The sequence below is a fragment of the Poecilia reticulata genome, linkage group LG15, assembly GCF_000633615.1.
Source record: "Poecilia reticulata strain Guanapo linkage group LG15, Guppy_female_1.0+MT, whole genome shotgun sequence".
NCBI classification, from domain to species: Eukaryota; Metazoa; Chordata; class Actinopteri; order Cyprinodontiformes; family Poeciliidae; genus Poecilia; species Poecilia reticulata.
The window spans coordinates 11712112-11726254 of NC_024345.1; the positions used below are offsets into that span (position 1 = coordinate 11712112).

Consider the following 14143-nt stretch of genomic DNA (forward strand, 5'->3'; position numbering starts at 1 on the left):
ACCTCCAATCAACCAGGGAGGTCGGAAGAAAGACAGACCTTGAATCAACGAGGGGTCTCCATGCATAGCCTGGCTCAGCCTTTGCACCGACCCACACTCAGGTTGCAAACRGAGGAGTCCACGCAAAGCCAAACCTCCACACAAACATGGAGGTCCGAGGAAAGACAGACATCCATGCAATCAACCTCCACTGGTTGCATGGAGGGYCTTCATGTTGGCGTTGGCAGGAAGGCCAAGAAGCTAAGCCCAGCTCGGCCTTTAAAGCGACCCACACCCAGGTGGCATTAACCTAGGTCACTATCCAAGACCAGGTTTTGCTAACACTTTGCATTATGAAACTTTGAGGCTTTGCACAAATTTGGCAAAGCATCAAACTGTTGAACAAATATTCATCCATCATCTAACATACCTATGTATGTTAGATGATCAACATCAATGATCAACATCAATCAGAACCAAAAGACAAACTTTTGGTTCTGATAGGTTTCTAATGTGTTGAATGTCTCTCAGCACATGCAACATATTAGACTACTAGGGTACTGCAGCTATGCAATTGGCAGAAAAACAACCTAACATTATATCATCATTATATATATAATGATTTAGAAAACAAAATTTTATACAGGCTTGTCAAAACTATTTCGACCAATATTAGAACTTTGCATTGATTTCCCTTCATTTTAGTAGCTGCGTTGTTGCCTAACCCAGATATTTTCCCTAACCCAAACCAATACGAGTGTATTCTTAACATTAACTAAACCTTAATTCACATCTTACCTCTAAACATTACCCCTGACCCAATCAATGAATCCATCATAGTAGGACAAGACTTTGGTCCTAATATGGTGGACCTAATATGACACTGGACATATAATGGTGCGTTCACACCAAACACATTTTGACCGTCAGGCGCATCTGGTTTACGTTCAAACTCTATGTGGAGGCGCGTCGAGGGCAGTTGTGGCGCTCTTCGAGCGTCTAGCGCAGCACCATTTGAACAGTTTGGAGCGTTTGACGCATCCAGTGCATCAAATACTTCACATAGACTTTGAATATAAACCAAACTCGCCTGACGCTCAAAACGTGTTTGGTGTGAATGCACAATTAGAATGTTTAATGGTGCATTAAACATGCACCATTAAACATCACTGACATCACTGACATCATTATGTCTGTGATGTCATCACTGACATAATTAGTGATGACACTGATTATGTCAGTGTCATAATCAAGAGTGACATCATAATCAAGATGACAAGAGTGACATCACTCTTTGATGACATCAAAGAGTGATGTCAGTGATGACATCACTCTTTGATGCATCAAAGGAATCTCTCTCTTGAGTGTAGCACACAGACTGTTTTTTCAGACCTGTTCCTTATAAGTTAACTTGTAGGTTCCTGAAACTTTTAAGTTATGAATCTTCTACAGGAGCATTAAAATTATTTGAAGGTACAGAATCAGCCTAGTAGGTTCACATTCTCTGGTGTAAAGTTAATTTTTCRGTACTGGAATTGCACCGAGGATAAATTACTTTAATCAAGGCATGTCATGAATATATGTGCATACATTCCATCTTAAGTACATAGCATAATAGTTTTTTGTTGCTTTTTCCACCACTAGATGGTATGACATAAACAGCACTATTCAGAGATGCAATGAGTTTATAGCAGCGGCCCTGATGCCAACATCTCCAGAAAACATATTAAAGATTGTAGCATGTGTTACACACATCAGGACTGGTGTCGCTGTAACAGATGCTGATTTTCCTGTAAAAAGTCTAGAACAGGTAGGAGTGATGAGGCAGAAACAAATCTGTGCTTCACTAATCCTCCTGGAATCTGWTCTGGTTAAATAGTTAACATTTCCAAACAGCACCATATCTGATCTTTCTTCAAAATAATCATTATGTCCATGTTATTTTCTTTGTCATTCTAGACAATATACTTATTCCTGTAATAAACAGTTTTAGATCCTTTAATACAAAGGTACATCTTATGTCACACACTTAAGTCTCAGAATATCCCCCATGTGCTACTGCATAAAAAACATCCAATATATTTGGGGGGAGGGGGGGGTTTCCCTGTACACCAACATTTTCACAGAAAGACACAATATAGCTAAACAGATTCGACTCATGTAAAGAAAAAACAATCTAAACATGTCAATATTACTTTCCAACAACTTTCAGAACCATTTTATTTCAAAGCTGATAACCGACGGTGTATTAAGCAATCTGCACATATAAACAGATCGCAATTCAGCTCTTGTACAGTAGGTTTATACCTCAGCTAACTAGAACCGCCATCGCTCTTTTTCCTCCCAGCACCCTTTAGTTCAGTTGCTATGACAACACTAAATAAAACACAAAAGGAAAAGGTCTAGTAACGGAGTGTTCCACCATTTCTGTAGTTCTAAAGAGCAGCTCTGAGGGGCAGACAAAAGTCTACATCTATTTTGAGTGGCACTGTTTTGTGTCAGACTTTTGTTTTGAGTTGAATTTGGCTCGTTTTGTGTTAATTATGTCACCACAGTTACTCGAAATGCCAACAAAAGCAATAGCTCCCCTCATGGGATCGAGCCGCACGTTTTGATGTATATATTGTGAAGGGGGCACGCAGCGGTACGAGCCGCATTAACGGTACTAGGAAGAGGCAGTTATTTTGAGGTGTAGAACAATAGGTGCCTGCCTATGCACTGCCATGGCAGGGCCCAATTCCAAAAAATTATAAATTCAAGATTCCCCCTAGAAAACTTGCCAAGCCTGGTAATTGGGCACTAGGCTCATCCACCCAGTGGCCTGTTGTGTTTTGGGGTTGAAAATGTTTAAAGTTTACAGAAAAAGTGCATTCTAGCTATAGATTGCACAGTTGGATTTACCCAGGAGAACATGTGCAATACTTACATGCTGATATGGTTCATCACCAAAGAGCAGCAACTGAAGATTTTGCCAGGTCCATCACCATAAATTTATATCTGACCAAGTTCACTACAACACAATTGCTAAACCTGATGTACAATAAAATTCTGTCCGACTGACGACTATAAGTTTCACACATGTGGTTCTTACTCACGGTCCGAAATAAAAAAATAAAAAAAATGAAGTCAGTGGGTAATTGTTTATGTCTCAAAATGTTTCAACCTTCATACTAAGGATTCTAATTCACACTCAAAAATTCAGAGAAATAATAATTTTATGTAAGCAAAATATGAATAGTCACAGGAAATGTGTATTCTTCCCACAATGCATTGTGAGACCTGTCACTGCGCCTGTTTGTGAAACTACTCACTGCCTCTCTCTGGGCCCCGTTGCTATGGTAATTAATTATCTGCACCTNGGGGGGGTTTCTGTACACCAACATTTTCACAGAAAGACACAATATAGCTAAACAGATTCAACTCATGTAAAGAAAAAACAATCCAAACATGTCAATATTACTTTCCAACAACTTCCAGAACCATTTTATTTCAAAGCTGATAACTGATGGTGTATTAAGCAATCTGTACATATAAACAGATCACAATTCAGCTCAGTAGGTTTATACCTCAGCTAACTAGAACCGTCATCGCTCTTTTTCCTCCCAGCTATGACAACGGTAAGTAAAAAACAAAAGGAAAAGGTCTTGTAACGGAGTGTTCCACCATGTCTGTAGTTCTAAAGAGCAGCTCTGAGGGGCAGACAAAAGTCTACGTCTATTTTGAGTGGCACTGTTTTATGTCAGACTGTTGTTTTGAGTTGAATTTGGCTTGTTTTGTGTTAATTATGTCACCACAGTTACTCGAAATGCCAACAAAAGCAATAGCTCCCCTCACGGGATCGAGCCACACGTTTTGATTGTGAAGGGGGCACGCAGTGGTACGAGCCACATTAACGGTACTAGGAAGAGGCAGTTACTTTGAGGTGTAGAACAATAGGTGCCTGCCTATGCACTGCCATGGCAGGGCCCAATTCCAAAAAATTATAAATTCAAGATTTCCCCTAGAAAACTTGCCAAGCCTGGTAGTTGGGCTCTAGGCTCATCCATCCAGTGGCCCGTCGCATTTTGGGGTTAAAAATGTTTAAAGTTGACAGAAAAAGTGCAAAAGTGTGCCCGTCACTTCAGACCCAGCGTTCTAGCTAGAGATTGAACAGTTGGACTTGCCCAGGAGCACATGTGTAATACTTATTTGCTGATATGGTTCATCACCAAAGTGCAACAACTGAAGTTTTTGTCAGGTCCATCACCATAGTGTTATGGCTGACCCGGTTCAATACAACAGAACAATTGCTTAACGTGATGCACAATAAAATTCAGTCCAAGACTGACGACTATAAGCTTCACACATGTGGTTCTTACTCACGGTCCGAAATAAATAAATTTATGTCTCGAAATTTTTCAACCTTCATACTAAGGATTTTAATTCACACTCAAAAATTCAGAGAAATAATAATTTTATGTAAGCGAAATATGAATAGTCACAGGAAATGTGTATTCTTCCCACAATGCATTGTGAGACCTGTCACTGCGCCTGTTTGTGAGACTACTCACTGCCTCTCTCTGGGCCCCTATGCATTGCTATGGCAGGCCCCAATTACATTTTTAGTATCAATTTAAGTGAGCACCAAGTTGTCAGTTTTAGCAACATTTGTGCTCTTGATCTTCTAGCTGTCCCTGTTTTCTGATAACTATATCAGCGGTTACACTGATTTAGTTACCAAATCAGGTTATGTTGGTTTTGTTCTGTTTTGTTCTTCGACCAATAAATAAAATTGAATGCATCTTATCAAAAACCTACCTTGATCTTCAATGTCCAGGTTCTTCATGAGCCATTGTACAATATCAGAACCTGTAATAAGAAAGCGTAGATAAGTATGAATCATCGACATAGCTAAGAATTTACCACCGCGCTCAAATGCCTTCTGCAAATAAATGCGAGTGAAACAGAAAACAATGTCACCCTTAACCTTGTCCACCTCCCTTCATTATCACAGCGCATACAAATGTCTCTTGCCTTGCACCATGTAGGTGGGTAATAGGTCATCCATTATCCAATATTCTTTTCTGACACCCTCTTCAGGCTTGCTCTCTTTGGCTCCAAACCATTAATATAAATGACACCGGGTACAAAGGCAGGTTGAAGCACGTATTATGTGCCGCATAACAACAGAATTTGTGACTCAAAGCATTTAATAAGTCAGTGATTGCATGCTATGTTGCACACCAGCATAAACAAAGTAGAGGTGAGAAAAGGGGATTGTCCACGTGACTCATGCGCCACTTTTACATGCAGGAACGTGGAACGTCTTTTATATGACGGCTGCCATTTTTGCATCTTTACCGCTGAAAATGTGACTGAATCATTTTCACATCCCAGGCAAACATAACAGCATCCTCTGCTCTCCCTCGAGCATTTTCACACTCCGACACAACATGCGACTTTGGCACTTTGACTATATATTTTCCGAGCAATCATTACTGTCTGTCATAGTGACAGGTGAAGGTGTGTTGAGCAGACCAAAGGCACAGAAGGCATGAAAAATGTGTGAAATGGAGACATGAGGGAATTCATGCAACGAGACAGAGCAGCCCTGTGGCTGATGTTACGTCCATCACGCTGCTACTCTGGGCTGCTGAATTTTTTATTTCACCTCTATTGCATCCCCCTTTGCATTTGCTCATACACTAGATGTGAGTTTTGATGGGCGAACGTAATTAGCACCATCCCATTTTCATCCTATGAAGGTTGACCTACTTTCTTAGAGCCAGCTTGAATACAGCGTGTGTTTAATTCTCCTTTAAGGCTTGATTCTAAATTGAGAAGTGTCACAACCATACACTGGTATATTCAGGTGTCAGTTTCAGTGAGCAGTTAATTTTATTTTTTTTTTGCATCAAAATGATTGAAAACTTTACAAGAGCTCAGAAAAAAACATTACATATCAAAAAAAAAACTAATTCAAAACAAAGAGTAATCCAAGAGAGAGAAAATTAATGACAGTGCAACATTTTACTGTTGCAAAGAAAAGAAAAGCTGATCCTTTACTGACCTTCATGTGTTTGAGCATACGCAGACAATGGCAGCTGAAATGTTTTTTTAGCCTTAGATCAGTTGCACCGTAGCTGGCAAAGTGCCACAATATATCACGTTCTCGCACTAAAGAGACACACTCATGGTAAACAGATATCTATTTATTTAACCAGTGCTGTGCTTCAAAACATAAAAATGGTGATTCATTTATGAAAAAAATGAAACCCAAAAGTATTTATTTATTGATTTATTTCATTGTGTAAGTTTATTAGATGTTATAGTTTATTAGATGTTATAAACATGTTATAAACGACAAATAAAATGACTAATACAATGAATGTTAAACATTCAAAGAAGTAGATAGAAGTATAAACTTATAAAAATCCAGCCCATTTGAGGAAACCTCACACTTATTTCTTCTTATTCATAGCTAGTGTAGCAATATACCTTTATTCTACTCTGATTAATGTCGTACATTAAATGATGTGCTTACAATATTCAATAGGTATTACTAATAGTAGCTATAGTAGTATTAACAATAATATTGATATCAATGCTAAAAACGCTGTAATAATAACATGTCAAGGTAGTTTCTCGTATTTAGTGTGTAGACCATTTCTTTATACTGAAATTTGAATTATTTAATAACCACAGAATGGGATCAGAAAGAAAGTCAAATTAAAAAAAATAATTTATCTTACAATAACAATTTATCATTCAATACAATTCAATTTCAATTCAATAAATTCAGTTTCATTTCAGGCATACTGAATTCACACAGTATCTTGTTTTTTCTTGTTGCCTTCAATTGATGTGTCAATATATCTCACCACAAGCCTGCAGCACATTATGAAAACCACTGTAGGGAACGGAGAAAGTGAGTGTGTAAGGAAGTTAAAGCTGATGACTGAGTAATCGATGATTGTTACTAGAAGGTGGTACCACCTTTAAAATATAAAGTTGAAGCAAGATGTTTAGATAAATATGCAATATTAAGACACAACCATTTTCCCATCACTGTCTGATATATCGGATTTGAATATTTACTGTTTGACTTGCAGTCTTCCCCCTTTGTCCTTCAACAGTTTAGCTTTCATGAGACCACATGACATGTCTTCAACAATTAAGATAATTATCCCTGAATACATTTGCAAATTTGGTAATTGTAACTGATCTGGAACAAGATCTTTCTGATTTACCGTTGAGAAGAAAAAAACATTGTTTGGATCGGATGCAGTTACAAATATAACTTTAAATTTTGCTGAACATTAGAGGAGATTTTTGTTAACTTTCTCCGACAGTCACACCGACGTCTTTTTAAATGTGATGCATCTGAAATGTTGGGGAAAAGTGGACATCCAAAGGTTCTGTCAAAGTATGAAACTGACAATTTAAATGAGATAAACACTAAAACTGCCAAGGACTGCACAACATGCCAGGTTATTATATTTTGAGCATAATGCTTTCCCACTCTCCATGCCAAGAATACGCTTTACCAGCTGGATGAAATCTCTTTGCAATTATTAGACACACATCCCCAGCTTAGACGGCAGGAGCTCTAAAAGGCTTAATATTGGAGTTCAGTGATGAAGAAAAATATGTTTGATTCGGGCGAAATGCATGCAACCATTCAGATAATGTGTTTATCAGAGATTTCCATGCTTTTCTTATCAAGCCAATATACCACACTCTTCATTTCATAAAAATATTGTCCCAATAGTGAATAATTTGGAAAATAAAAAAAGATATAACACACCTATATCAACCTTGTCCAGCACCTTTAAATGCTATCAGTGTTGATGGCTGGAAATATTTACCTCAACCAATCATTATTGGAGTAAAATAAAATCTACTTCATCTCCTTGGCCAATATAGGTTAAAGTTTCACCATTTAATACCACGTGTTCCCTGTTTAGGTGTGAATACAGGCACAAACAATTTACAGTAAGTTCAACAATGTCAAGGAATTTCTTAGTGTGTTTTAAAAACTAAAATGTTGTGCTATTATCAATTATCTAATTGTCCAACCGCGTTTTCGGAATATTACTATCACTTAAAAGGCTGAATTATAATATAATGTGTGGGGTTTTTGGGGTTTTTTTTGCTTTCTTTGTATTTGTGTTCTAAGAAATGTATACTTTTTAATCCCTTTTTTATTTAACATTTTCTCTTAGACAGTTCTCATAAGTAGCACGTGTGGAGTATTATCACCAGCTCAGCTAATGAAACAAAAATTGGGCAACTGACCACAGTAATTTCAGCAGTCATGCACAAAAAGGCAGGAAGAGTGGTGATCTCAGACAGGTGGGAGTTGGGGGCTTACCTGAAAAAACACTGGGGATCTTGGTGAGGAAACTTTTCACCGTTCGTATGGGGATGCCGTTTTTCTCGTCCTGCATGCGTGCTATTAACTCCTCCATCTGGACAGCATAGTGATAGAAGAGAGGGAGAAAGTGAGGAACAAAAAGAAAGTAAGAGTGGATTCCATAACCCTTTTTCCAAAAAGTGTGAGTTTAGATGGCAAAGACAAAAAGAGGCAAACAAATACAAAGAGGTTCTTATGTGGTTCAGCTGTGTCTCCAGGCAAGAGAGAGTGAAGCAATGAAGTTGGTGACTAACAAGCACAGCTGTCAGATTTCTGCCTCTGCTATGACAAATCTTACTGATGCTTGTCATTTGTCGCATAAACCAAGCCTGTAAGCTACACTTACTGAGTGCTGAACTTTAGAAACCTTGCTGTAAAGTTTCTTGGTATTATCTACCACAATATTATTCTGTCTTCCACCAGCCACAGATCTAAACTACGCAGCACAGAGTCAAAACATATCAGGCAGAACTGTTTTAAGTTAGGCTGTAATACAAAATTGAACCAAAAACTGCCTCAAGGAATGACATGAGTGGGTAAAAAGCAGCACACCGACAAAAGCGCTAACATACACATAGATTTGCACACACGACTGTGGCAGAAATCTTCTGGGATGTAGCTCAAGGAGCTGGCAGGACGGCACACAGCAACCACTTTGACAACAGCATGCCAAAGGCGGCAGGGTAAAGAGTGGAGCAGACCTTCTGATGCACAATGAGCAGATCACACACCACATCATTTCCCCATAGTCTATCTTCGATATTAACATATGACTCAGAAAATATGTACATAACAAAGTTGAAGGAAAATCAATTTTGAGAATAGGAAAGATTTTTTAAAAGTGCCTGTTCCACTGTTTCCCATCAAAGTTCTCTAAAGATGGAAGCCAGAACCATATCTCTCACTGACAATACATTTTGACTATTTTGATGGATTACATGCCACTAACAAAAAGGATGTAGCAACCACTTGTGCCACAAGCATCCTCTATGCATGAATATAGGTGAGAGGAGGTTTGGATTTCTTCTCACTCTCCAAAAACCACCAATGCATTTGAAACATTTTGGATTAAACAAAACATTTAGAACCTGGGATTTAAAGGAAGGTTAGACAGGAACTTTTCACAAAGGATAGTGAATACTTCTACTTTGTTTTATTTACTTATATGCATTTACATCTAAAGGCTATCAGAAACATTTATAATTTTGTCTTATCTGGATCGTATGACTATTACTGTTGATTTTTCCGTGCAAGAAACAAGTACAACGTTGTCATGTGTCAAACTGCAGGATCATCCTCCTCAGTTTTGTTTACTCTCTCTTGAAAACTGTATGACAGACAAACCTTATCAGAGAAACTCATCTTCAACAAGGCCAATTCCTTCTTACGTTATTGAGGGTTTTGTGTGGAAGAAATGAATTTCTTGATCACACTTGATTAAGAAAAGGTTGGGGTTCATATGTAAATGTTGAACCACTCAGATTGGGCTGTTCGTGTGACAGTACTGGATGAAGAAAGCTCCTTGCTACTCAAATACCCTGTAGCTAAAAACCATGCCAGTTCGTGATTGGAGCCTAATTGACAATGATAGAAAACAGGCAAATACTGAAACTACATAGCTGATGGGTTACAGTCAGAAGGACCAAGAAAGTCAAGGATGAAAGGAAAAAGATCCAGAATTACTCTTAAAAATATTTCTTGATCATTTTCATATTATTCTTTAAAAAAACAGTGTGCTTAATTTTGCTGATGGAATTGTTCCCCAGGAACACTGAAAAGACTTCTAGTGCTTGTAAACCAGGAATTTCTAGTTACAATGAGAATCTTTTCCTAACTTTTATGAAGTCATTGTGTTGACAAAACCTTTACCAAAATAACAATGGAAAAAGACATTTTTTAGACGACAAAAAATATTTTCTAACACTGTTAAAGATTCCAGATAATCGGATCGTCACATATGACAAAAGCCTTATATCATGATTTTGAGTGGCTGGATTGCCTCAGGATCTTCAAGAACCCTTAAAGGTATGATCCCATTTGACAGGTTCTTCAGTTCAGAACTTTTAACAATCCTAAGGAACAAAAGGAACAAGTCTTAAAGCGATGAAAGTAAATTTTTTTGCTTGCTCTCAGGGCCATTGGTGTATGCCGTTATATCAAGTAGTAGAAAAGGAGGACCGGAGGGAGAGAGAGTATCATCCTGCTGTCTCTTCTCTCCAAATTTGAAATTGAAACACGATATAATAGATCACTGGGATTAGGTTGTGTGTGTACTGGAATTCCACTGGGACACTTGAAGTGATTCATCTTTTTCTGGAGCAAATTTGATTGCTTTTGTATTGCTTACAACTATTACCATGCTTCAGACATTTTCATTTAAATATGTTATTATGACCTATTATAATGATTTTTCTCAAGCCCATTTTATTGGTGCCGCACCAGGTCACTATGCCTGGTCTAGTGTGTTCAGCTCTGGTGACTACTTCCTGATTTTGTGATGGCACCTCACCTTTGTACAACACCCCTTTTCCAGCAAGAAATTTTATAGTCTTTTCCTATAACAATTTTTTTAAACGTTTATTTTTTCTCACTACCAGCATAATAGCACTACTTTCTGTAAATGGTGTACTGAAGCATCCTACTTTTTTGTTTGTTTTTAACTTTTTTTTGTGAGCCAAAAAGATGATGGCAGATTTTATGCTTTTTTATTTGGTCAATTTCAGTGTAAAGTACCACCTCTGACACGTCTTTTGAGTATATCACATTTTACTATACATTTCAGTCAAATTTACTGCTAACTTTCAGCGTAAACTGTATAAGTAATTTCATGATTAGTAATTCAGTATTCATGTAACTGGTGTAACCTGCTTTTGTGCGATCTGTGGCATTTTTGTTCGGCGTTTATACAGACCGCTAATGCCCTTATTACACCAACTGTCTTTCTTTGTCTTCGTCTCACTGTTGCTCAGAGAGTCAGCTGGCACACAGAAACAGAGCAAACAAGGACAACAGCAACAGTGATCAATACTTCACACGCTCTCTCCAATCCCTGCAAAGCCTCACCACCCACAAATGATAAAATGCCACCAGCGTGAATATTCAAGATCTAAAGCTCTTGACGTTGGGATGCTCTTTGGCTTCATGTAGAGAAAAGGAAGAGAGGAAAGTCATTTCCCTCAAGAGAGAGAGACCAAGACTCTCTTCCTGTCTTTCTTTCTCCATCCCCCACCCATCCACCCACCCAGCGCTGTCTGACTGCGTCTCTGCAGCCTCTTAGCAGATAAGAGTGAATGTTTTGGCTGCACAGTGTGAATCACTGAATAATGATGGCACTGGACTCAGTACATATGAAGTGACTAACAAAAGCTGCGGATATAAGCACACACTGAGCTTCAGTACAGAGCTTGAAGCACTTCAAAGACTATCAGTGAGGGCACTTGCGGTGCAATCAGAACGTTCTGAAGTACCATTTGGAGCAAGAAAAAAAAAACATCTCAAATGTGGTTTGTAAATCAGGGCTGTCCTCTTGGATTTCTTTTAAGCCACTGTTAAGCAAAACCTGCCCACTCATCAAAGGGGCCAGGTTTAAGTTGCGTAAGATGACGAAATATAATGTTAAATGTGCAGTAGTAAGTAAATCTGCAAGGTGCTGTATTTTTAGAATTTGATCTCAAGAGAATCCGTGTGGAGGTGACTATTGTTAGTTTCTCCAACAAGAGAAAAATAGCTAGCACAGAGGATGGAGGAAGTCAAACATGTCTCCACTTGACGTTAGAGCAAACCATTATAGCTTCATGCGTTTAGAAATACGAATGTGGGTGAAGTGATGATGGACTTCTCTCTGGTCTTCAATCAGCTGCTTACAAGATGCCTCAAGAGACATGGCTCGAAATTGCAGGGAACTGCTATGACCTTGACATTTAAGTGAGCTCTTCAAGCCAAGGGAGATCATTTGTTGTTAGGGCTGCAATACCTGCAGATTTCTAAGTATGGCTTAAGTACACAATGTAGGTCATGTAGACTGGGCAATGAAACACCTGAGCCGGGTTGTTTTCCTTGCTCAGTTTTGTGCAAAATATAGTTATCCAGCTCTAGTTAAGTTAACACAACAAGGTTGGGTTAAGAGTTTGGCCACATAATGAGACGCCAAAGAGTTTGAAGAGAAGCTGCACAACCTCCAGATTCTAACTAACAATAATGTCCAGATTGTTTTCTTTATCACAACGTCCAATAGGCAGTCTTTGTAAGTTTTCTCATCTTGTAGACTACAGTAATGCAATAAGTGTGGGAAAAGAGAAAAATGAAAAATGTGTCCACAATTGGTATGAAGAATATGCATGCACAGCACTCAGAATATAATATCCCACAAAATATTGTAAGCATACATAATAATGATATATGCAATAGTGATATTGCACAGAATGATACTGCAATGGCCTTTGAGATTAACATATTGGAAGACGTGAGGTAGACCCTGGACAAGTCACACAGACAAGACATACTGCCATACACATTCTCATATCTAAAGACGATTTATAGTGCTAACACATGCGTACTTTTGGAAAGTGGGAACAAATCAAAGTATCTGTAGAGAATCCAGGTATGTCCAGTGAAGAACATGCAACCAAACAGGCCTGAAACCCAGAAGTCTTTTTTTAAGAGACAACATTGCACCACTGTGCATGTAAGTGTGTGCTAAATAATTAGGGGGGAATTTAAGACTATCTGAAAAGATCTGAAAAGATCTTTCAACAGTCAAGCTCATTGTTTAGCTATAAATAACTACCTAATTATTTTGACTTTATCACAGTTCCTTTGGTGAAAGTGTGACTGTTAAACACATAAAACCTGCTTACTCTTAGAATGCGGACAAAGTTGTTCTGTAGTGACAATATTCTTATTAGGTGTGTTCCAAAAAAGAGATTCACATAAGAATGACGATTATTATTTACTTTGATTCAGACTCAATATAAAATGTCCCAAAATTGATTTTAAAATGTAAGTGAGGATCTTTTGCTCAACAATAGACTGAAGCAGAAATTATAAATAATTGTTTTGAATCAACCATAAATTTTGAACATCGTAAATGAATCATGATAGATTTCCATCCCTAATATTTATATAGAATATTGCCGCAACATATCTAATTTAATACAGGGGAAGAAGGTCAGTAAAGTCTAATCAAGTTGTTTAAAACTTGAAAATGGTGATCTGGACATCCTTTAACTCTTTTCTCTAAACCACAGTTTTTGACCCTATTTAGTCAAACCTAAATCAATTCTGTTTTAACAGCTTGAAGCCAGAATTTAGGTTTAAAATATAAACAATAAATTTTTTTGTATGTATTTGTACATGATTAACCAAGGTTTAAATAATAAAAAAGCTCCAATGCTTTATAGACCAACTTAATTTTTAAAACAGGCCTAATTAGCACACTATTAAATACCAATGTAGAGCAGTGCCTACAGCTAGCGCTGATATCGATTCAGAAAATGTACTTTCAAAGTATCCAGCTCTCTTGATAAAGTTTAGAGTTCACAGTGCAACTCCTTTTAAAAATCTGAATATGTTGATTCATATCTCCCTTTTATCTAATGATTATAGTCTTGACAGTCAGCTGGAAACTAATTTAGAGTTCATGCTAGCTTTTGTTGGTCAGTTCGATGCTGATAGAGAGGAAATTAAAAGAACTTGAGCAACGTTTTTGTATCTCGCTCCCAGCACTGCTGTGATTTCTAAATGTTGCTGCCTTGAATGCTGTGGTAGTAC

General features: G+C 37.8%; 1 protein-coding gene across 2 annotated transcripts in view; it reads right to left on the reverse strand.

Moving 5' to 3' along the window:
• rgs7a (regulator of G protein signaling 7a) overlaps positions 1-14143 on the reverse strand; it is a 63752-nt gene that overhangs the window by 21095 nt on the left and 28514 nt on the right. For both annotated transcript variants that reach the window (XM_008429249.2, XM_008429250.2), the window contains exons 3-4: positions 8333-8429; positions 4777-4827 (exon numbers count right to left, since the gene is read on the reverse strand). In XM_008429249.2, the coding sequence (XP_008427471.1) occupies positions 4777-4827; positions 8333-8429 (148 nt within the window). The remainder of the gene's footprint in view (positions 1-4776; positions 4828-8332; positions 8430-14143) is intronic.